The 24,185-nt window shown below is 38.1% G+C and overlaps 1 protein-coding gene across 9 annotated transcripts in view; it reads right to left on the bottom strand.

The window, feature by feature from the left end:
• Nucleotides 1-1,263: 1,263 nt before the first annotated feature.
• The window catches only part of TBL1XR1 (TBL1X/Y related 1), a 117,693-nt gene continuing 94,771 nt past the window's right edge, over nt 1,264-24,185 (bottom strand). For 4 of the 9 annotated variants that reach the window (XM_054834961.1, XM_054834960.1, XM_054834963.1 and 1 more), the window contains 14 exons: nt 22,133-22,235; nt 20,259-20,404; nt 18,588-18,807; nt 16,393-16,525; nt 16,051-16,192; nt 15,680-15,743; nt 15,478-15,575; nt 13,630-13,690; nt 12,291-12,412; nt 11,723-11,797; nt 9,123-9,250; nt 8,778-8,943; nt 7,818-7,919; nt 1,265-6,676 (listed from right to left, as the gene is read on the bottom strand). In XM_054834961.1, coding sequence (XP_054690936.1) covers nt 6,650-6,676; nt 7,818-7,919; nt 8,778-8,943; nt 9,123-9,250; nt 11,723-11,797; nt 12,291-12,412; nt 13,630-13,690; nt 15,478-15,575; nt 15,680-15,743; nt 16,051-16,192; nt 16,393-16,525; nt 18,588-18,807; nt 20,259-20,404; nt 22,133-22,190 — 1,542 coding nt within the window. In that variant the 5' untranslated portion in view covers nt 22,191-22,235 and the 3' untranslated portion in view covers nt 1,265-6,649. Of the gene's footprint in view, nt 6,677-7,817; nt 7,920-8,771; nt 8,944-9,122; nt 9,251-11,722; nt 11,798-12,290; nt 12,413-13,629; nt 13,691-15,477; nt 15,576-15,679; nt 15,744-16,050; nt 16,193-16,392; nt 16,526-18,587; nt 18,808-20,022; nt 20,151-20,258; nt 20,405-22,132; nt 22,236-24,185 lie in introns of those variants that run through there. The other 5 variants (XM_054834966.1, XM_054834965.1, XM_054834967.1 and 2 more) reach the window with 4 other exon arrangements.

Here is a 24,185-nt window from a genome sequence, read left to right as displayed (position 1 = left end):
CTTAGACTCTGGTTAAATCATTTCCCTATGAGGTAGGGAACACAAATTTCAGGAATACCTGAGATCGTGATTTCTTACAGAATTACAAAACCCAGATTATTACAGCATGAGGATAACTAAACTTCAAAGGGAAGATTCAGGCAGTAATGGTGTGATGCACCTACCTGCAATAGTTGTCCTCACGGAACAGAGGTGGGCACCACTACCACGAAAGTGTAACTTCTACGTACTGCAGCACCTCGCTGTGGTTCCTGCATCTCAGGGCAGCCATACTCTAGAGGGGAGCATTTGTGCTAATGAAATTTCAAGGCACAAAAACTTTCTGTATCATGGTATTAGTTAGTACTAACGATGTCTCAAAACCATGAAATTGCTTCAATATTGCACTCTCGAAATTCAAACAATGACAGAGAAATATTGAAGTGCACTCAGATTCCAGGCGAAGGGAATCCAAGACTGGTTTTACACTTGTAAAATACAGTCCCCTCCTCTGTTTTCAAGCCATTATGTATGCTTTTCAACAGCAAGTTTCAACATATTAAAATAAATTGATTTTGATAACATTACTGAAATAAGAAAGCTATTACTTTTGAACATATTATAGCAAATAGTCTACATGAAAAAGCTGTAATTTCACCATAAAGTTCAAGCAACATTGAGAATAAACTGTCCAGGTTCCCTCACTTGGATTATGACAAGAACCACAAGTCTAAAGGAATTAAAACATCATTATGTACAGATAGATGCATGTTACTTCATGTGTAAATCTAAGTGGTTTCAAATACCTGAAATACAGTAACACAAATAACGTTCCTCTGCATAATCAAATTGAATCACTCTGTACGAATGGATCTCTCGGACATGAGATCGCATTACCTACCATACAGGAACCCGCTCCCATGCCTCCAAAGTCTTCTCAACAGCTGGGGTGTAGCTGTGAGCGTTGCTAGATTCAGCTGCTCTTCCACAAGCGTACAGGCAAGGAAGAGATGAAGCACATAAAACGCACACCTGAGAAAGCGGTTCGTCTAAATCAAACACGTAGCGGTAACCGGTGGCAGAGGATAGCTTCACTGTTTCAGAGGATCTACAGTGTGTTCATCAAGAGTATGTAGTATGATGTATTACCTCCCACTACTTCTTACACATTGTCTTATGTGGAAATATACCAAAAGGAATATTAAAATTAGTGTTTTGGTCTATCACTTCCCCAACTTAATCACCTGTAAATCTGCTGCACCGAGCATTTAAAATTACTGGTATATAACATTCAGGCAAAGTAATATCAAAATATATTTTATTCTGGACCTCTTTCAGATCTGATTCAAATTACAGTTGTCAAAGCAATACAATGCAAAGGGAAACTGCAACAGAAAATGTGCCTAGAAGGGGTATAAGGGCCTTGGGGACAAATCATTGTGATGTAGAACCAAAATACATCATAAAGTGTAATTAACATGGTCCAGGACAGTATAGAACATCTATATCAGTCTTCTTTAGACAATAATCATGAAAACTGAACAATAAAAGTCCTTTAAACAAGTACAAAAAACTGTCATGGGCTGGTTTACACTTTTACAACAGTTGTAATTTAACTGGATAACTGAAGAAATGATGCAGACATTTTAATCCAGTGCTATAGGTAGGCTCACAGAATTAGACCCAAAGGATTTGTAACTCCAAATGAAACCATTACAACTACAATGTCAATGTCAGGAGAGAGAGAAAATTACTTCTGTATTCTAGAATTACTGTTCTGCACACTGCAGTCTGTTGAGGACAAGATTGCAAAGTACACTGGACTAGCAACAACATGCAGACTGTTTTCTTGTATTTACCCACAAATGTCAAAAAACATTAGGAAGTAAAAATGAATGATTATTTAAAAAAGAAAAAACAAAACAAAAACATGCCTCAAGTTATTGTCAAGCTTCAAACTTAAAGGCAGAGAAAGCGAATTATGTACTCAAAACTACTGATCTGAAGCACTATTAACACTAAATCTGCAATCCGCAAGAAATGGCAGATTTTCCTGGTTCGTCTGCCTTCCATCAGGACTGACAGTGAAGACAGCCACACTTTCACAGAACGTGGTATTTCAGAGCTTTCTCTGGAGGGAGAGGTGAAGACTGCTCCACAGCTCTCTCCCTATGGAAAATGTGAGGGATCTTGATGGAGATTTACTGCTGTCTCCCGAAGCCATATTTGCTTCTAACATGCCACAATGTTGCTTCTGCTTTCTTCGGACTTCCGGAGAGTGTGAAACTGATCCCACCGGGGAACGGCTCTACAGGACTTTGTGAAGGGAGAAGCTATCGCGCTTGTCAATGAAAAAGGAACACTGGGCTAAATCCGGCAGGCCCTGCTCTGGCAAAACCCCCACCGAGGCTGAGGGGAGGCTCGGCACGAGTGAGATGCGGCTCATTTTTACCTACGCGGCACGCTGTATGGTATTACACAGACCCAACGCCTCCAATGCTTGTTCTGGCAAGGTTTTCTCATGAAGTGAAAGACAATGGGATTTCTGGTTAAGTAAAGATTGGAAAAATCGGGTCCCAAGGCTCCTCTTTGCTAAACAGACAAAAACATACAACCTTTTATTTACAAGCTGAAGAACTCAGTTTGCAATTTTAATGGAATTCCTTCAATTCAGCAGAACTAAATGCATCGGCTGCTAAGATTGCTCCATAGGCAAACTGGCACAACCGCCCTATGCCACCTACTATTCTTCCTAAACACAAAGAACATTTCGAAGGTACAACGTCCCATTAAATACCCTAGCATGAGGTAAGCAGTGTAAGGAAAAGGAGTGCTTTTTTTAAATGAAAATTAATTAAAATTGGTAGAAATCTTTGGCCTTTCTCTCAAGATGCATTAAAGTGTCACGAAATCAAGAAACATGCTTCAAAATGCCATGTCATTCTGACTCTGGTAACTATTACCTCCCTCCACCCAACCCAGAAAAAGAGGCACTTTTAGTGTTTCATATAAGATTTCCAATCATCTAGTAGACACGCTAAATAACCCTGCACAATTGTAGCCCCAGAATAAACTGAGTTTATCAACATTACAAAGAGTCTAAAAAAGCTTTTATGAGGACCTAGATATTCTCTTAACTACACTAAAAAGTCCACTGGTTGGGAATCTTTACATCAATTTAAAAATGCAGAAAAAGGTAAAGTAAAAATAGAAAAAGAGGAACTCTACAGAAACCTGGACCTAATTATGCGGAAATGAGAAACGGGATTCTGAGATAGATGCATAGAAAGACAGCGAACTCAAGAGCAGTTCATTTCTTATCCCATCATTAATTCTGAGCCCAGTTTTTCCCCTTCCTTTTATCCTCTGTTTGGATATTTGCCCATTAACATGTTGAACTGGAAAAAATAGGAACTGTAATGTATGCAAAGGCTTATGCACACGTTTACCTTTACACTTGGAAAACGGGTGCATTGGAATTACTCAGTACGTAAGACTAAGCATGTGCACACATTTGTACAAAGTTAGGGTCTTACTGACATTTGGCATACTCAATTTCAAGGAACAATTTGGATAATCTACCTCACTATTGAATACGAGGTCTTTGTGCTATAAAAGATAATAATTCATGTCATGGTTCTCTTTCTTTTTGCTTCACATAATCACAGAACCTAGCACACCTTGCATGCATGCATTTAACAGTGTATAAAACAAGAGGTGAGAAGAGGTGTGAGCAGGAGCAGCACTGTGGCATGCTAGTAAAGGACAACAATAAAATATCTATTGGCCGGATCCTTGGCTAGCGGAAACCGGCCCCATTCCACTCCAGTGGGCACCGCTGGTTAACGCCAGGTCGGGGGTCTCAGCCTGCGCGTCCAGGGATCCGACGTTCCTGCAGGACTGTGCTTCAAGCACCTGAAAACCCTGGACCTGTGATACTGAAGCTCTGTTTTATCTATTTCTGAATATGTGATACTATGCTTAAGCAACTAGGATTACAACCAAAACAGCTGATGATTGAGAAAGAGGAAAATGGCAATACCCTAAAACATGGCTGTGTGATTTCGCAGCTATGTCACAGAATTCCACCACAATTGTTTAGATTGGCTGAAAGAATCATCCAATAACTTTTATGAAAATGAATAAACTGTCCATATTAAAATACAAAAGTACTATCAAGAATCACTTCTGACTTTCAGATTTAAATTCAGTGCAATTGACAAATGCATTGCTAAACGAAAAATGCAGCTTAAACATACTCAAAACATTTGTGTCTATTCCTGGGAGCACAGTTTAAAATTATTGCACAGAATTTTTTTTTATTTTTATTTTTTTTTTTTCATTAAATGACAGAGGTCAGCCACAGTCATGGACCTCCAGCAATAAAAGCAATATTTCAAGTGCCAGACACTGAATATATTAGGTTTCCTACATATTGTAACTCACAGGGTAATTGCTCTAAACATTTGTAATATGTTCCAAAACCCTAAAAATAGCTGGCACCGAACCACCGCGGATAACTGTCTTTATGGATATGACTTTTTGTTGGTTTTAAACGCTGTGTATGATAGTATTATAATCCTGGGGTATATATAAAGAATGTATTGTTGACTTCTCTTTATCACTGGCAAATTGCTACCCTACCTTAGCCAAACTCAGACTTGCTTCAAGTCATGTTTATTCCATGGAAATAGCAGAAATCAATGCCTAAAGAACAATGGTTAAAATGTCAAAGCTGCATTATCTCAATTATAATCAACTTATGCCTTAGGGGGACAAAAAAACCCAAAACAAACAAACAAAAAAAAAATTAGAGACTAGCAATCATAAGCCACAAAATTATTTGTGATTGCAATAGTGTTATAAAATGGATAACTCTGCAAAGCTCTGTAATATAAACCATTCCTTAAGTAAAATGCCTGTGACATAAATTTGACAACCTCTCTTTTTATAAATTTACACTTTTGGAATCTTATGCAAGACATGATGCAACCTTTTCAACTACACATACGCGTAAACACAACCTCATGCTTTCATTTACAAATAAAATCACTATCAGTATACTTTTAATCACATGAGCAGAAAAAGGTTTGCCGTATACATCTGTCATTGTAAGAAAAATACTTGATATTGTAAACAGAGTAAAAGACACTATATAGTAGTGATTATTAAAAAAATAGCAGCTTACATCTACCCTATATTTGGAAAAAAATGTAGTCACAAGATACAATAAACTGCAGGACTGGAGCAGCAGGGGAATTAGTGCAAGTATTCATCTTTTAAATAAGCTGAATCACTGCTATTAAAATAAACTTGAAGCAAGTCCTCTGTTTAAGGTTTGGTTTTTTTTTTTTAAATCTAAGGTAGTAAACATTTTGCCTCTTAATGGCAGTGTTATCAAATATATGCCAAAGATTTTATTTTAATAAAGAAAAATTACATGAGATACTTTTAATACTGGAGTTTGGTTACAATTATACATCTAAGCTCCTACAAATAATGATGGGCAACTCTCAGAGAAGCTGTGGCATGAACCCTTGTCCAGAAAGATCTTAACCTCTTAAAAATGATCCCCCAGCTATACTTTGCTCCTTTTCACAATAGTGCACAATTTAACCATATGTTAGCTATGGTCTTAAAGCAACAGAAGATGCATTTTTCCTCTTTTTTTTTTGTCCTTTTTTTTTCTTTTTCTTTTTTTTGCATCCCTGTATTTTTCTTTTCTGTATTTTTGTGCCCTTCTATTCTTAAGTTTGGCAGAATTATGTCCCAAATAAGAAACTACTGCATTTCAGCCATGTCACCAGAAAATAAAACATAGCATTATACCCATTACTGTCACCCTTCGTAGGTGAGCAGGACGTGAAATATCACGCCTCAAAGAAGGATTATTTTTTTTTTTTCTTTCTTCTCTCTCCATAATCCCTTTTCCACCCTCCCTCTGTTCACAAAATTGTGCTCTGGGAGCCACAAAATGTACCAAACATTATCAGGTTCAATCTACCTGTTCAAAGAATGTATTAAAATATGTTTCAAAGAAACATTTTTTTCCGAGGTGAAAAAAAATATAAACAAGAAACTAATTCACTCCCTTACTTCATGCATCCGTAAACTTAACCAAAACAAAACAGAAAACCCAATGTTTAAAAGCAAAGAAAAAACTACTGCTGCAGATTTCTGGAAGTCCATTTTCTCTGTACACACAAACTGCTCAACTACTGAGAAGGAAAACAAAAATACCCCACAATCCGTTGTCATAATGGATTTAAAGGGGGAAGGGGTAATGAAGGCTGCCATTAGTATCTTCTGAATTTGGTAAGTATATGGGTCTGCTCTTGTATACGGTATATTTCTCTCTCTCGCTCGCTCTCTCTTCTGTTTTCCATATCCAAAACCTTTAAACATTATTTTGGGGCACAGCAGATTCCAGCACTTGGTGAACAGGATTCACAAGCTGTGACAAAACTCTGTCATCCTCTTCAGGGTGTAATTTTTTTTCTTTTCTTCTCTTTTTTTTTTTTTATATACAGTATATGTATATATTTCTTTTACGTTTGGCTGTAGTGGACTGGCCATGGTTCAATTGGGACTATAGCAGTACATGGGTCAGGGACAGTCATTTTGGCTATGTACACATTCATAGTCGGTCCATGGCTTCCAACTAGTAGCGCTATTTCCGTAGGTCTAATACACAAACCTGTAAGAAAATGAAATACACATATAGAAAATGTACATTGCACAATATTCCACAATTATACAATTCTGTGTGAAATATCCAAGCAACACCTACAAAACAGATTGTGCGAGTTTCATCTTGTGGCTTTTACCAATAGATTGTGGGGGGAAACATCACCAGGTGAGCACTTTGGTTATGAGCACCCAGCCAGACCTGCTAAGGGTACTGCTGCCTCAGGAATTACTATCAGAACATTGACTAGTCAGTGTTCTAGTTCTGTCAGATATAGAAATCTACTAGTAAAATATAATCATATAAAAGCTATGCTTTTAGTCATCAAACAGTTCAAATGTGCCTCTATTTGCTTAGTTATTATGAGCTATAAGCATATTTAAAACAGAGGGGATGAGGAGGGCTTTCGCTAGCAAACAATATAAAACAAAATAAACCCAACATTTTTAAAAAGAGCAAAAACTAAATGAAAAGCAATCTGTTGCAAGTACAATCAGCCTCGGGTCAAATTAACTGGAAAAGACTGGAAAGGTTACACAGCATGTATATACAAGGGTCATCTAAAGTGGAACGATGATTAATTTCTACGCAGGACATGCCTTTGAGCTTTTGTTCCTTTTATGATACTGTCTATACTTATTAGACTAAAATGATATGAAAGGCCAATCAAAACTAATTCTCCAGAATTTAGTCTACTTAAAATCCAGAACTTTGTTTTGCTGCTCTGTGAAATGCAATGCAGAAGATATTTCATTCCTGTCATGCAGCACAATAACATCACCTACACTGAACATTTGCCCTCAGAAAGGGCAAAGAGGCAAAAATGAATTTGTTTCCAGACTGTAATGGAAAGCCCAGCCACGATGAACACATTTCCATGGTCAGCCCCAGTAGGGACAGAAAATTTAAATTAGAGGCATCTTCACTTTCGGAGCTTTTTGGAGGGTTTAGAACAGTAACGCATTAAGCCAGAATAAAGACATTTGCATAAATCCTTTCAACATTACAGCACCCTTATATGTGAAAATCTACATGTGAGCTGGCTGTATTAAAATTCAGCTACAGAAGGAAGTTTTGTCTCCATTGTTAGTCAAAAGATTTCGGAGAGATGCTTGCTGTTAGAGTGTCAAACAAGTCCAGCTGCACTTACTGAACCATCTGAAGCACTTGCTCCAACTTTGTCTCCTGCTGCATTCCAGCAAACCTCAAAAATCCCTCCTGTTCCCCGATAACTGTGAACTAGGGCACCTGTCTAAAAAGGGACAAAACATGTAATTAGCATGGCAAATCCAAGCGAACAAGTAAAATTTGTACAACATGTAAAACTTCCCCACTGCTTTTAAAAGCTGAAATTCTCAGAGGAAATGGTCCAGATGAGACTCGTAGACGACCTCAGCACTGTGTTAAAGGACATGACAGACAATTATCGCATCTTGATTTCTTGTGTTTGAACAGGCAAAACTGGGGATGGTCACAACTACTTCCAATTACTAAAATGAGCCTTTCAAAATGAATATCCAATTTCCAGTAGCCAGAGATCACATCTTGCCTAACAGCAAGGTCCTTAGACTTTCAGTCGCAGCCTTTTTTTGCCAGAAAAAACGAAACAAGTAATAGTGTCCTCTCAGAAAGCTACACAGAAACATTTGGTCATCATTGTATTTTCTCACTTTACATTCTCTTGTTTTTCAGTGAAATTCAATGAAATAGGTATCAGATTTGTATGTCTACATCCAGTCAGCATTTTTCAACAGCAAACCTGTTTTACCAGGAGTTTAAAGTTCAGAGTTAAAAGACAATTTTTGGATGCAACACGTTATTGGAGACACTTTGTTGAATGTGTTGTGTTGGTGGTGGTTTTTCAGTTGGGCTTTTTTTACTAAGTAAAGGCAATGTAAAGACAATTATTACTTCACAATAAGCAAGCACTCAAAGAGAGAAATTAAATGCACATCCATTAACAGAAGTAACCTTAGAATAAAAAGAAAGCACATCAGCACGTGAGGCATGTCAAAGCTCTTTGTGGCCAAAACACAATGGAGCACAAAGGTTGGAAGGGTGCTGATGGAACAGACCAAACCACAAACTTCAACAGCCAGAAGAGCTATACCTGCGTATTCCAGATGTGTACACATTTATCAAAGGAGCCGCTGGCCAGGTACCTGCCGTCAGGACTGAAAGCTACACTGTACACAGGTTCTTGATGTTTTGTCAGAGTATGAATACAAATTCCTCTGTCTACATCCCATAACCTAACGGTAGAATCAAAGGATGCACTGTCAAGGGAAAAAAACACAGATAAATTACATCTCAATTTCACATATTTTTGTTTCTAATACAAACACAATATGATAAAGTATCCTACATGCTTCAAGACATTCTGTGAACCTACATATATAAAGAATGAAGTAAAAATAATGCTTAACAGGCACTTAAAACCAGGATTAAGTAGTACCTTGCTAACATAAGATTGGCATTTGGATTATTTGTTCCTGGTCCGGTAGGACTCCATTTGATAGTATAAATTTCTTTGTTGTGTGCTTGTAAGTCATGGACACAACTGTCTTGTTTCATACTCCAGATCTATGATAAAAACAGAAGAAAACACAAAGACATTTAGCACAACATTGCACTCAAATACATGTTACATCTTTATCGTTTGCAGCCTGACTGCTACCTTTTAGGCCACTCAAAACATTTGCTGTGACTGCTGAGTTTCTACAGTAACTATGACAAGTATTATCCCAGCACCCTCCATTCTTTCAGTTAGAAGTACCCGATGGTGTTAATGAGCAACAAAAGGTGCTGTCCGTAGAAACCAGTCCACACATCTAACTGCAAGACCCTTGAAAAGTGCAGAGATGAGAACAGATGCTAAACCGAGAAGAGCAATTATGTATATGTTCATGTCTGAGTTGACAAAGTATCACAGTCCTATTTTTAAATGAACGTCTTGCTACACAGTCTGAGTGAAGTAAAGGGATAGTAGAGAAAATTTCTGTTTTCATACAAAGCCATAGATGCATACTGCAAAAACCATTATGGCATTTCTGTGGCTTATTAGGATTTGCATTGCCAGGTATTTGTTCAGTTCTGCACACAGGTCCTTAGGACTCCAACTCCTGCATGATGACCTTCAACAAACAAAATAACTTTATTCTATTAAGAGTTTGCATTGCCACTACAGATTTGGAAGGGTTTTATACCTTTTCCTAAATCTGAAACTTAATATGGTAGCTAATCATCTGAATGCTTTTTTTTTTTTTAATGACATTTGGTTCAGCAGTGCTTTCAGCTCACTTTTTGTTAGAAAAAGCTAGCAGGAACATGTTTAAGCCCAACTGCATTTAAGTAATTGGGGTGTATGTTTAAATGAATGATGCTTTTCAGAAGTGGTGCCTCACTGAACAGAAAATTGATTTTCAATGTGCAGACATAATTAAAATTCTATTTCCAGTTCAAATTGATGGGCTCAAAATCTAGCTTCTCTTCCCAAAACCAGTATAGATGAAAAGAGTCCATATCAGCTGCCCCAGAGAACATCAATTGGCATCACAAGAGAGAAAAATAAATTAAAAAAACCCCAAACAAACAAAAATACCCACTAGGCATCTTCCATATGCTTTAAAAGCTGACATTCATTCCTACTGCCATTGAAAAGTAAGTGATGCACAAGTGATCAGTGATGCATGGACTTATCTACAAGCAATTGGTCTTCCAGTTAACCCTGAACAAAATGACAAAATTCTTTCCAGGCTGGGCTGAATTCAAAACAGCAACCAAGAAGTTAATTGCCTGAACTGCCTGAGCCCACAAACAGTGACATGTTCCCAGTTGTCACCTCTCTACTCACTCAGAGGCAGCAGCTTCAGCTTGAGCTCTAGACTGGAATTCATCTCACCTGAGTTTCAGCTGTTAAGTATTAAATATCTAGCTCAAGCTGACTGTTTTGACTCCATCCATTACCAATGGAGAATGACTGATGCTCTCAGGGATTTACTCATCACACTTGACTTAGACACTTAACTTAGGAAAGGATGAATTGCTCTTCAGTCGTGCTAGACACTGTTGACTAAAGAAGTCTAGACATCTAGCTTCCAACTGGAGGCTTAATGCTTACATGTTTATATTTAGATAAGGTGATTTCCATTGCAAGTGCCTGACTCTGTGCCAGCACAGGAGGGGATATCTGGCTACTCATTCAGCCATTCCTTGTCTCTGATTAAACAACAGTGAACTAGATGGAAATAACTGGCCCATGGGCTACTAGTAGTAGGACAGCGCTGTCAACATAAAAACCCATTATCCTGAAACTCTACCAAACACAGTGCTAAAACATCCACTAAATACAACACAGTATGGGACTAACGGAAAAGCATCTGTAACAGGACAGGCCTGTCAGCCATGAACAACTTCACATCTACTGCATCTAACCTGGTGGTATTTTTGCGTGGATCTCTAGAGCACCTAGAAGTCCTATGTGTAAGTTACAGTATCCTCTGCATTCACAAGTTTGTCCCAGTTGTACAAGAAAGTATGTTGCTATGAATTATTTGGAGGAAAAGTGTAGGCACAATTGAAAACTGTAGAATGATTGCTGAAGAATTGGAAAAACTAAGGAATACAGAGTCTCTTAAGAAACAATATGCCAAAGATTTTAAGTAGAAATGAGGGGAAAACAGAAGAAAACCAGGAAAGGAGCTAGTCACCCATTCTTGTATGTGTTACGCGACAAGCATTCCAACTCTTCCTTTTAACCAAAAGCAACCATCAAGCGTGACAGCTTAATGATTAATGACCTGATTCTGTAAACAGCTAAAAACACCTAATAAATCATGCTCCAAGTCTCAGGGTGGCAGCCTGTAACAAGTTCTCTGGACCGAAGCTTGGCTCTGATTAACAAGAATTTGCTAGGATTGCCTAATCTTGTTACATTAAAAAAGAACAAATATTAGACGACATGGCCAGTGCAGTGATACTGCTGGATTGCCCGAACTAATGGTGCGCATTCCGGAATCCTACAAAGACAACAGCCATCACCAGAACTCCCATTACCTTTAGAGTCATATCATCAGAGCAGGATGCCAGAAGATTACCAGTTGGATCCCATTTGATTGCGTTTACTTCATTCTAAAATTGAACAGTGAGAGTAAGTTGGAGTCTTCACTTCCATTACAAATGACAGCTTACAAAAGATAAAGTTGGACAGCAGTTATGAGTATTTGTACAATTGTCAGTATTTTAACATTTAATTTTCATTACTAGCTTTGCCTTCAGTAACTACTTTTTGCTACCTGTTCATCACATTTCCCCACGCATGCTCTTACACAACATAAGCTCTGTATAGCAAAGTCTTAAAGTTACCATGTTTCTTCTTCGAAAGCTCACTTCTGCTATGCCATCCTGGCACTGGTAAAAAATGCTGCACACAGGAGCGAGAATTGTTCTCATAATGACAGAGACTATGGTTACTATATGACCTTAACTACAACTACCTGCCTATACATATCTGTTGCCAAAGACCAACCATGACACAATGCTGTATACTGGCAAGTATACTGGGCCCCCCAAGCTCTCATTAATAAAAATATCATATAGCAACCCCCAATTTTCCAGTACTTACTGTGTGACCCTGGAAGGTTTTGATGGGCCTATCTTGTCCTAGTTTACAGACGTGAATACACATGTCTGTACTGCAAGAGGCAAACGTGTTGTTACTCTGCCAATCAACATCTAATGCTGGTGCTAAAAGAAAAAGACGGACAGTTAAAACTATGGTATGTATTCTGCAGGAGTTTGATTTGCAAATTTAGCATGCACCACCTTAGAACAAATTGCAACAGGAAGCAATCATTAATCTTACAGCAGTTCTAAAGATAATCGAACACTATGAACAGTGAGAAATGCAGCCGAAACCAGTCTTACACAAAGAAATGAAACAAAATTTAATAGAAGTCATTAAAACATGGAACATATCTGAAATGAAACAGTTATACAGAAGACAGTGCAGCAGAACAACGAGCTGTAGTTAAGTCATCGAAAAATAAATGTTAAGAGTCAGCACGAGGAACAGGTTCCCACGACTTAACACGTCATCATACATGGGCTCATCTCCAATAACAGTCCATGCTTGTGCTCATAGATGGCAGCCAGTGAAAGGTAATGATTTATTTCCTTCCTTTAATAAGGTGTGGTAACTTGAAGCTTAATCATGGGCGACATATTCCATTTGGTCAAGCCAAGATATTTATGGCAGACAGCACACAGAATTAGTTGGAGTAAATAAAGAATTGATGGTTTTGATTGTTGTCATGCCACTGAAAATGTAGCGCAAGTGGAATAAAAAGTGGAAATGAGAGGCATTTCTTAAAGGCCCTTCAATGGCACGTTCATCATCCTCTCTATTCTATTTTCCAGCTGATTCTGGCAGGCTTGCGCAGCATGCAGCCCACAAAGCAATTTGTCTGACCTCCTGAGAGGCTGCACTCTCATCCCAGCTGGCCAGCGAACAGCCTTTCAGCTGGTTTGTGGCCAAACAAATTGGGGATAGCACAGCAGGCAGTGCGGAACAATGGGATGCGGAGCTGGGATTACTGTAGCAGGAAGATGACAAATGCAGTCCTTAGCTGATAAATACAAATCCTTCATGGCCCGCCCACTTGATTTGTCTGCCACTGTACTACAGAAAGTCAGTAATATTTGGGTTATCTCTTACAACTTTCGAAGAACTGCAATAAAATTGTGAGTTATAAAGTTATAAAATCGGAACCATTCTATCTCTGTTTATTTTCTCAAAATTCATAAGACTACGAATATGGGAGTCAATACCCAACAACGGCCTGTAAGACTTTAAAATGGTGTAAATAAGCTCCATAAACTTCAGATTTATTTTTTTTAAATAAATAAAACTTCTTTTTGTCTCTTCAGATGACATTCCTGAATGATCAAAAATCTAGACTTACCAGAATGAAAAGGAAACTGCTGCTTCGCTTCGCCAGTGTGGGCATCCCAAATAATTGTGGTCTGTATTAAACAGATAAATAAACAATAAACAAACTTGTACAAATTGCTAATATCTCCACAACTACCACCATTCCCAAGTATCGGACTACCTAGCCTACTCCCCACTGCCCAAACCTGCTCCCGATTATATATTTCTAGTGTTTTACCTGTACTAAAAGGAAATGGTAGTAGATGTACAGACAACAGTAGAAAAACTTACTATGTTGTAATATTTGAAAGATGTTTAATCTGAGGTCTGGAGGGAAGAAGGGGGTTGGGGGCTTTTTTTTTTTTTAAATAAACAGAAATTAAGTAGATTTATCTCTTTAGCCCTATTTATATTGTTCTAATCCACCCCACGCACCTATTTTAATTTCAAATACTTGTATATTCAGACTGTCATTTCAAATATCCATCTGTCCCTAAGAACATCTCTATATAAACAATTAGTCTCATACTTAAGAATCTGAAAGATTTTATTTTAGGGTGTAATTTTGTTCTGAGTTGTTCTTTGCCAATACTTCTGATATCGTTCTGATGAGAGAAATCTCACATGACAAAATTAGTATTTTATAATCACTGTATTATATGTCAATGTTCCTGACATACCTCAACAATCAATGAAAATTTTGACACTGAATTCAGTGGAAGCACAAACTGACCACAAATTATTTATGGAAAAGCAGCATAAGGTTGGGTCAATCTTTCTGCTAACACAGAGTATTTTTCAAAGCATAATCTCAGTTGCTTTGTCCAAGGAGTTCTATTGACTGAAATAAGGTGCCTCTCTCTTCCAGAATATTTTTCTGCAAATTAAAGCTGTACCTCCACAGAGATTTAAAAACTGGCACAGTTGCCAGCTGCCAAAAGAAGAAACCCATCCTTTCCATGCTTTGAGACATTTACTTCTTGTTCTTTTGTGCCAGCACAAGCATTTATAAAGCTGGGCACTAAAGCAAAGCAGGTTAAATGCGTGCAGGAAACATATAATAAATAAAGGAGAAAATCTACTACTTTTCAGTGATGCTGCCAGTTTTACGTATTGCGGGCCTGTGGCCTTACTGAGCCTGTAGTTTGCCAGTCTCACTAAGAGAAAGCCTGTGTTTACTTCTGCACCTTCAATCAGTTACAGAGGAAAAGCTAAACTCTTCTTACTCTTTCAACAGTCTATTCTATTCTGTTCTTTGAATTCGTCTCCAGCCTACTCTTCATCGTGTGTGCCCTTCCTACCGTTCATAAAATCGCTCACACTAACAGCAGCTATGAATTTAAAGATCTTGTGAGTTTTTTAGTTTGTTTAGAGAAGTGAAATAAAACACAGTTAAACAATGAGCTTCATGGTATTATACTACTGGCACCTCCCCAGTCAGATATATTGACTTTTCTTATGTTTTAGTTCTAACCTTTTTAATCATTCTCAGGTTTGACTGATATCCAAATCAGCCTGAACCTATTCCTCCAGTACAATTTTTTTTCTGAGGCTTTGCATAAAGTGCTTCACTAAATTTTAGATGATTTGGTTTTACAAAGGTTTAATTTTCCTGCGTTCAAGACACTTACTTTCCAGTTTATGCTAACCTAATTGGGAAGAGATCCGGGGACACTGATATCTAATAAATTAAAATATCTCAATAAACTACTATAAAACACAAGGAAACATAGCTAAGGTAACAAGTTCTTTCTAAGTACATATTTACGTCCCATGCCTTTAGTTTAATTTACTTACTTTCTATAGCTTTGCTATTATGCTTACAATTAGATTATAACGGTGAAGGAAAGAATTTTAATTTTACCAAAGATTATCTCACCTTGTCCACTCCTGCACTTAAAATGAAGTTTCCTTTCTTGTTCCATTTTAACGCAAATATAGGACCTTTATGTTGCCCTAAGGTGCTGGCAAGATTACCTGAAAATTTATATTGATATGAATACATTAAAAAAATAAAAAAAAACTATGCTGTGAGCCACAATACAGGAAAATGTACTGGAAAGTAAAAGTATTTCGCTTACCATCTTTAGTCCATATCCTTGCAAAGCCATCGTAAGACCCAGTTGCTAGAAGTGTACCTTCACTCTGCCAGCAAAAAAGTTATTTTATTTATTTATCTTTACTGTATAACTCAAAGCTAAAGAGCACAAAGCAAATTTCAGGTAGAATACATCTGCGTAAGATTTATGGTATTTATTCCATTGACTAAAACTTTTTTAAAAAGAAGTCCCTGAAGTACAATACAAAAAATTACAACGCAACTCAAAAATAGAAATGTGAATTTCAGGAGCCATAGCAGAGGATGTGCAGTTGCTGTCACTTAAAATTTGACTATGCAAAATTATAGGTACAATTTTCTCGGAGTATTTTCAGCACAGCCACTTCCACTTACATTCCAATCCAGCGATGTCACATCTTTGTTGCTGGGTACATCCTGCCCTCCTTCTCGTATACAGTGTCGAAGTACCAGCTGCGTAGAGCCGCTCGTGCTGTTTTCACTGAGGTTCCATATCCGTGCTGTCGAATCTCCAGATCTACAAAATAGTAAATGAGAACATAACTCCTTCTCCCAATTAATTGCATTTTAGAAAAGTATTCCTTTTGAAAGAACAAACATTGTGACATTTGATGTATAGAGCGTTGAGGCAGGTATTATTTTAACTTGTTACCATCAACATACAGAAGGATGCCTACGAGCGTTAATATTACGTACGTACACGGTTAACGCACATACCCTGAGGCCAAAAGGTCACTAATGGGATTCCAGGCACAGATGAATACTTCAGATTCATGGCCACGCAGCACCACTGCCTTGTTGGGAGGGATTTCAACATCTCCATCTACTTCCATCATATCTGTGTGATTATCTGCATTATGGGAAACAACAGTAGAGAGAGCTGGATTTTAATATTTTGGGACAGTATGTTGTAACTACTGTATGGTTAATACTCCTCTGGAATGAGCATAACAATTAATTCACGATTTACATGGATCAAGATTTGACACAGCCATAGTGTTCCTTTATTTTTCCAGTTCCAATTTATGCAGTACTATAAACAGATGGGGAGCTTCAAAAATGTGAGAATGCTCTTAGCCCTTCTAAACCTCAGCATCCAAATGGTCTTAATTTTGAAACTTCAAAATTGAGGCCAAAAGTTATTTTTTTGCTATGTTAAAAAATAAACACTGATGTTAAAAGTAGTCACAGTTTTTCAGGCACAATAATGCACAGTACAATATGCTGCTAGTCTATCTTGTGCTTTAAAAATACCTCTATGACACATTCATTTTCAAAAAGCTCTCTTTTCACCAACTGCAGTCAAACAGGTTTAAATCTACGTCTCAGACACTTCACTTACAAAATGTTTTTAATTAATATAATAACATTTGGTGATACAGTAAACTGATAATGGAGCTTTTTAAACTGCATCAGCAATTACCGTGGAATTGTCGCAATACATAGCCTTTTGCATGGAAGTGATGTTGAATCCATATTGTTCTGTAAAACATACTGGGGGGTAATTCAACTGACAAAACCGATTTCTTGCCAGCTACCATCAATCATTTTCTATTATTAAAAATAAATTCACACTGAGTGTAAATGCAGAATATAAAAAATGCTGAACAGTTCACCTGTTCCGTATTTATTCACTGTGGTTAAACAAACCGTTTCACATCGATTGCTTAATTTAACATTAAGGGCTTCTGTTGCTGTTTGTGTGTGTGAGAAAACAGAAAAGTCTATTAAAACATGCATATTTTTAAGAAAGAGCACCATATAAAACATGGCTTCAATTAAAGAGAATCAATGCCAGTATCATTTGGTGTACCAGCCAGTAGGGGTTGCTGGTATATCACATTTAACAGCGGCTGAGATAGAAAGTTTACGCTTACTCTATCCAGTTCATAGTTAACAACTAAGTACTCTTTTGAGATTTTTAAAGTAGAGAGCTTATTTGCTTAAGACAGAGATTATATTTCCAAGTTTATTTATCATATAATAATGAAAAAAATCAGTAAAATCCAGCTGTAAAATGCAAAACATGTGCAGGGCTTGATATGAATATTCTCTCAAAAGTGTTTTTTCTTGCAGGAACTGTAACTCCTGCTTTCAAATGTGTAATTCAGACTTCCAGAACAGTATTTTCAAAATCACATTTTGATGTCTGGCCTAACTTTCCTAGACTGAGCCTGATTGTCCATTATGTTTCTTTGACCAGTGAATGACAAATAAAACCCACCTGTTTCACCAACCACAACAAAAATGGAACCAATGAATAAAGCAAACCTGTAAGAAGTTGCATCAAATAATTCTGAATAGCAAATGAAAACCGATATGGAAAAAGGAGATAAACAACACAGCATTTGTTTTGGCAACCACAATCTTCCCAACAGAAAAGTCTGTCCCACAGAGCCAGTTACAGCTCTCTGATTCATGGGGTCAGCAGGACTCATCAAAAGTAGTTTGCGGAGCATCACAAGCAATGCTCAGATTTAACCAGCTACCAACTAGCAGACTCCTCTCCTTGATCCTTGTACAGGGGCCAAAGCTGAGCAGGTGCAATATTTAAAGAGTTGTCTCTGATTTTTTCTCTTCAGGTAGGAGATCTCAGAGGGTCCTGTGAAAAACCTTCAGATGACAGGAAAGGAGCGACCCTGGTCAATGGAGTACTGGGAATTAATGAACTCAGGAGTTCGCAACTCCTCCTGCAATTCCAAGTATCAAACCTGGGACAGTCAAAGGCGAGACACCATCTGTTAAGGTATCTCCTATGCCGACGGTATCCTCTGCAAGCTGAAGGGTTACTAGTACTGCTACACATGGATCTCATTGTCTGCTAGCTCATACTACAGCCCATTAACCAGCAATATGATAAATGACAAGGAAATGACATAACATAGGCTAAGATCATTTCTGTCTCAACTTACTTGCTATAGTATGTGCTCCGTTCTCTTCTCCATTTGCAGTATTTTCTCCATTTTTCGCTGATCCCTGTTGGTTAGTTGCGGCTGCAGCTGCAGCAGCTGCTGCCTGCTGTTGTGCAAGTTTATCTCTGTAGGCCTGTTGTCTTGTCTGTACCACATCAGGCATTACTGCATCTATCAGTGAGAGAGACTCTATCGGCCTACCATCAAACAAGGTACCATCCTAAATTACAGCGGAGGGAGAAAACAACAAAAAAAAAAAAGACAATACCAAGTACAAATTAACATTATTGGCAAAAATTCCAAGGAAAATTAAAGCAAAAATTTTGATTTAATATAATAAAAGAGTCTACACTTAGTGCTGGAAGTGATATCTCATCGTTGTTGTGGTTAAGATTAGAATTTTATTCTAAAGTTAAGTGCTCACCATAAATATGCAAAAAAAGCCACTGCAGGCCTCTGGCAGAGCTTCTGGAATCAAAACTTTTACGCTTCAAGTTTGCTAAATAGTCTGCTAAAGCAAAAAATTCTCTAAGCTATCTCAGAATGTGATTTCAGACATGAGTGGCTGCAACAAAATCTAATGGTTTGTTTGAAGAGCTGCAAACATTGCAAGTTGGGTCACTGGCTTGTGAAGTTATTCTATCTTATTAGACTAATACTTTCCATAAACATATTATCTGGAGAGTTGACTAGTTTTCTTCCTTTTTTTAAACAGTGCTGGCATGCTTTCAAACAACAAGGAAGAATTTTATCCTGAAATGGACAAGACCCAGTTAAAAATACCCGTATACATACGCTAGGGCTTTGTAAGGATCTATTTTTAGGGGCTAGAAGGATTCTTTGAGATAAATATAGAGTCTCCTTCTTCTATTCCAATCATTTGCTTTATTTTTCTGAGGCTTCCTAAGGGAAAGGATTTGCTTCACTGGGACTATGAAAACTACAGATGAACAGAAGACATAAGGGAGACTGGAAAGAGAGCAGAAGTAATGAAAAAAATTGTTTCCTTCTGCAATGTAACTGGCACATACAAAGGCTGCTAACCTTCCAGGCATAAATGAGAATGGAAATCAAGGCTATCTGCAGCATCAGGCAGGAAGATACATAGATTTCTGTACTGCTGGAATAACCATTTAATAGATCCTGCTGAAGATGAATTAGCCAGCAGGGGCTAAAAGCAAACCTGCATATACCGTCATCCTTCCTGCCACAAACTGAAACCCTCTCTCTATTTGGAAACCTTGCCTTGGGCTCTCATTACTTCATTATAACGACACATCACCCAAACGAGAGCCACATAGTGCTCTCCCACCTCCTTAGTGGAAGTCTACAAAAACAAAAATTAAGAGGTTACTGGTCTCACTGATTATTTTATTGCACTTGTCTGGATTTACTACAACATTATATTAGGGTAAAAACTCTACAGACAACGGACCTTTAAGCAATGAGCCAGAACACCATGCCTGGTGTTGTGTGGCTGCACTGGGCAGAACCCCTACCCAGTTATGTCACTCCATTCTGGTTCCACCACTGGAGTCATGGTGAACACCAGCAGTAAGGAATCTGAAGTAAAAGTAAATAAATAGGATACAAGAAAGTTAAGAAAAAATACTAACATTCGAACTTACTGCAAGCAAGGACATAACGCTCCTGCAGGCAAAGCCTCCTTACCTCATTAATACTGACTTCTGCCTCTACATACTGAAGACCTTTCTGGATGATGGAAATCAAAGCAGCTGGTGGCACCAGAGCACCATTTATGTTAGACTGGCTGATATGGCTCTCTATACCAAAGGTAAATGCTGAATGAGAAAACCCTAAAGACAAGGCAAAAATATCAGAATTGATTTATGGACAGACAATGCCCATTTGCCCAACTACTGTAGGATCTTCTGTTTACAAACCTAAGCATATTATACAAAGTTATAGCATGTTTACGAACTTCAAAAAAAACCCTCATCAAAACATCTCTGTTGTTTCCCTCATACGTTTCTAGTTTAAATGTACAAAAAGGCAAAAATGAAGTTTATATATAAACACAACAGTTCTTAATCTTGGTACTGTTGGCAAAACATTTGTCCATGAGTAAATACAAAAATAGAAAATACACAGTTTACAATAGCATTTAGATATATTTTTATATTCTAAAACATCTATATGTGTGTGTATTATACCATACATAGTATTTAATAAATTATATATCTCCAAACCACCAAGACTCAGTTGTTATTTTTGCTCACTGATTTGTTACCCATGAAAGTAAAATGGACCTGTACATAGAACAGAATTCACTTCATGGTACAGTGCTGTCATAATTGTGTGTGTTTTGGCACTTAGAACTACATCGATATTGTGCACTGATTAAGAAGTGGCCAGCATGTTACGGTGCAGCACTGGCAGTTGCTTGCGATCTATTTGATCGCCCTGAAAAGGCGAATTTAACCTAGAGAACAATAGTTGTTTTGGCAAATTAACTTTACTGTCACAGAATTTTTTCTTAAACTTCCCCCCCACACACACCCCTTTCTCTGTCAGGTAACTAGGAAGCTGCCTGCAAACTTTCAGATGAAGCAATTTTGTAAGTTTGGCTTCCATGACAAAAGCAATCTGCAACTGGAGTAAGAATGTATAATAGTTTTCAGTAAATTCAGGCAGAACAATGAGTTTCTGCTTTCTTCTGACAAGCAGACACTGAAAAACTCTGCCATCCACCATTGCTTCTGGTGCTTCTTTGCCTCAATTTTGGAAGTCCATGAGCAGTAGACAGTCGTTGCATCAGTTATATGCATTTTCAAGAAGCCTGAAGTGTGTTTTCAAGTTTGACAATGTTCATCTGTCTTTTGCTCTTCCTCCTAAGAAGCAGCAGGCTTTAGCTAGCCTGACCCCAAAGGACAAAATCCTCCAAGAAAGTATCCTGCAGGGAGGGAGGCTTTTGAGAACCCAAGAGTCATTCCTGTAAAAAAAAAATCTGTTCCATCTGTACTTAGATTCAAATGATACGAGTCATATGGTCACAGCTACCCCTTCCTCCTTTGAAACACAGCAACATCTGCCCTCCCGCAGTCACATTCAGGCAAGGAATTCGGCCACGCAAGGAATTCGGCCACGCAAGGAATTCGGCCACGCAAGGAATTCGGCCACGCAAGGAATTCGGCCACGCAAGACCAGCTCACAGGAGCACCATCACTTTGGTGGTCATCCTTTTTTCTTCTTCAAGTAGCCCCAAAGAAAATGGTGCAAAGTGTCATCACCACCGTGTAGATAAAAGCCACCTCCAGGAAAATGCATTTCTAGCAATCAAGCGAGTCCTTAGTTGGTTGACTGCCATCTGAAGACTCCAAATGACTAAATCTGATTAAGCTACAGAAGGTAACTTGGCAGGAATTCATTCTCTTGTTGAGAAGAAACACCAAGAAACAGTTCAGACAGAAGCACATGCCTACTGGCAAAATAATTAAATGAGTCTGCATTTTCTAAAGTCAGTCGCGGATGAATACCAAATAAATTATGCATTGTTTAAGAACCAGAATTGAAAAAGAACTCACCTGACTCTTGCAAGTATCTATATACCAAGAAGTTAACCTCATCACTGCTTATACTCATCTTTATTCCCAGTTAAACCATGAGGTCACAACAAAGGACACAACCCTGAAAATAAAAAAGTAGGTCGATTAAATATTTTTAGTACCTAATACGTATTTCTCAGCAAATGCTATATTTATAATGTAAGTAGCTCCCTGGCAGCACAGACAATGGTTTTATTTTATAATGCAAATAAGTCTACCATAGTCATTAAAAAGTCATTTGTCTCACCACAACAAAAAGGTCAGTAAATTAAATATTGAAGGGCCGGATTCTCAAATGATGCAAATTGGTATGGACTGGGGAACTATGCCGCTTAATATCAGTATTAAAAAGGCCTCATTTCACAGGTTTTTAAAAAATAATTGAGTTTCATCAAATAAGCATCATCAGTACGGAACACATTTTTCAAAAATTTGGATTTCTCTCTGTCTGGCTAACAGAGAACTTGGCTTCCTTCACGTTGGTACCCAGGGAAGTTCTCATTTTTAATTTCTAATCTACTTCAGTTTTCATGTACTCCTGCTCTAGTGAAAAGATGCATTATGGGCTACAACACTGTATCTGTTCAAAGAAAGGCCAACTATTTCCACTAAAAATCAGAAAATATCTCAGCCATACACTTAGGCTTTGTCTCTAAGTTCAAGAATTCCTTTTGCAAGCTTTAAATGGAGCATTTTTAGTAACATTTCTCTATGCTTTCAATCAATGCTTTAAAAAATATTGACGGATACATATACACACAATCTTCCCTTGATTTTATTAATGGTAGCAAGACAAATAACACACCAGGCCATATATACTTTAAAGGATAAATTTTGAAAATATGAAGAAACAAGAGTCTATATAACATGAAGATGAAGAGAGAGAACACAGTATTTTTTCTAAATTTATGCCTCATTTTTGAGTGCATTCTCATGACTTCTAAATGTTTGAATATTAAAATCCTGATCTTTCCATAGCATCTAGTAAACAAGTCAAAGCATCAGCTTCCAGAACATCGTATGAAATAAGGTCCATCTCCTATTCCCAGTATCCACCCAGCACTTTCCATCAAGAGACCTTCAACCTCTTTACCCAGCTGCCACCATCATTTTCTTCTATGGAACTGGAGTCAGAGAAGGTAAGAGACTTTCCTACTGTTATTTGACAAAGTTTGACCTGGATCTGATTTAAAAAAAAAAAAAAAAAAAAAGGACTGAACAACAGATTTTCTTGTATTATTCAAAGTAAAAAGTTCTCACTACATGGCTGCATGGTCAGGCCATTCGCCACTCTTGCTCAAAGTGGGAAAGCAGTGAACACAACAGTGAGCAACAAATAAAGATTATGATCGGCATTATAAGGCTGCCAGGCATATTCTTTCTAGGCATCTTTTCCTAGCATGATTTCCCAAGGAAATATGACAAAATGGCCACACTCTTGTTCTTATCATCTAACTTTTGAATTTTACCAATTACAATCAAATTTGACAGTAAGAAGAGCTCTCCAAGATGTGACTTTCCTATAAGTCCCATAATGTTGTAGAGGAAAGACCCAACTAAGGTCCTCGAAGAGAGGAGAGGCTACAGGATGAACTCTGACATCAACAGGAATGTGTTCACTCAAAACCGCACATGAACCCTGGCAAGTCGAGGAGCACGTGGACCCCCCAAACCCGCCCCAGCCATGCAGCCACTCACCCAGCTAATGGCGGTGGGCAGGATGGAGGGCAGCACGCACTGCTCGCTTGGGTTGGAGAAGGCGCAGGAGAAATGTCACAGTCCGAGAGCTGTGCAGGGAGGGCTCAGACCCAGCTGGGGCCAGACCCGAGTGGGAGAGCTGGGGTTATCCTGCGTGGGAAATGAGGGGTCCTACATGATGCTGGACGTGTCCACAGAAACCCAGATCTCATGCTTATAGAGCAGCTCAAGCATACTGCGCTGCCAAGGGCAGGGAAGATGGTTTTACTGTCTTAAGGAAATAAAAAAAAATGCAGAGCTACTTAAATCCTTCTCATTTCTAAAGGAAAAAAGA

The sequence above is a fragment of the Grus americana genome, chromosome 9 (assembly GCF_028858705.1).
Source record: "Grus americana isolate bGruAme1 chromosome 9, bGruAme1.mat, whole genome shotgun sequence".
Taxonomy (NCBI): domain Eukaryota; kingdom Metazoa; phylum Chordata; class Aves; order Gruiformes; family Gruidae; genus Grus; species Grus americana.
The sequence above is the reverse complement of the archived record's forward strand: the minus strand, read 5'-3'. Positions and strand labels throughout refer to the sequence as shown.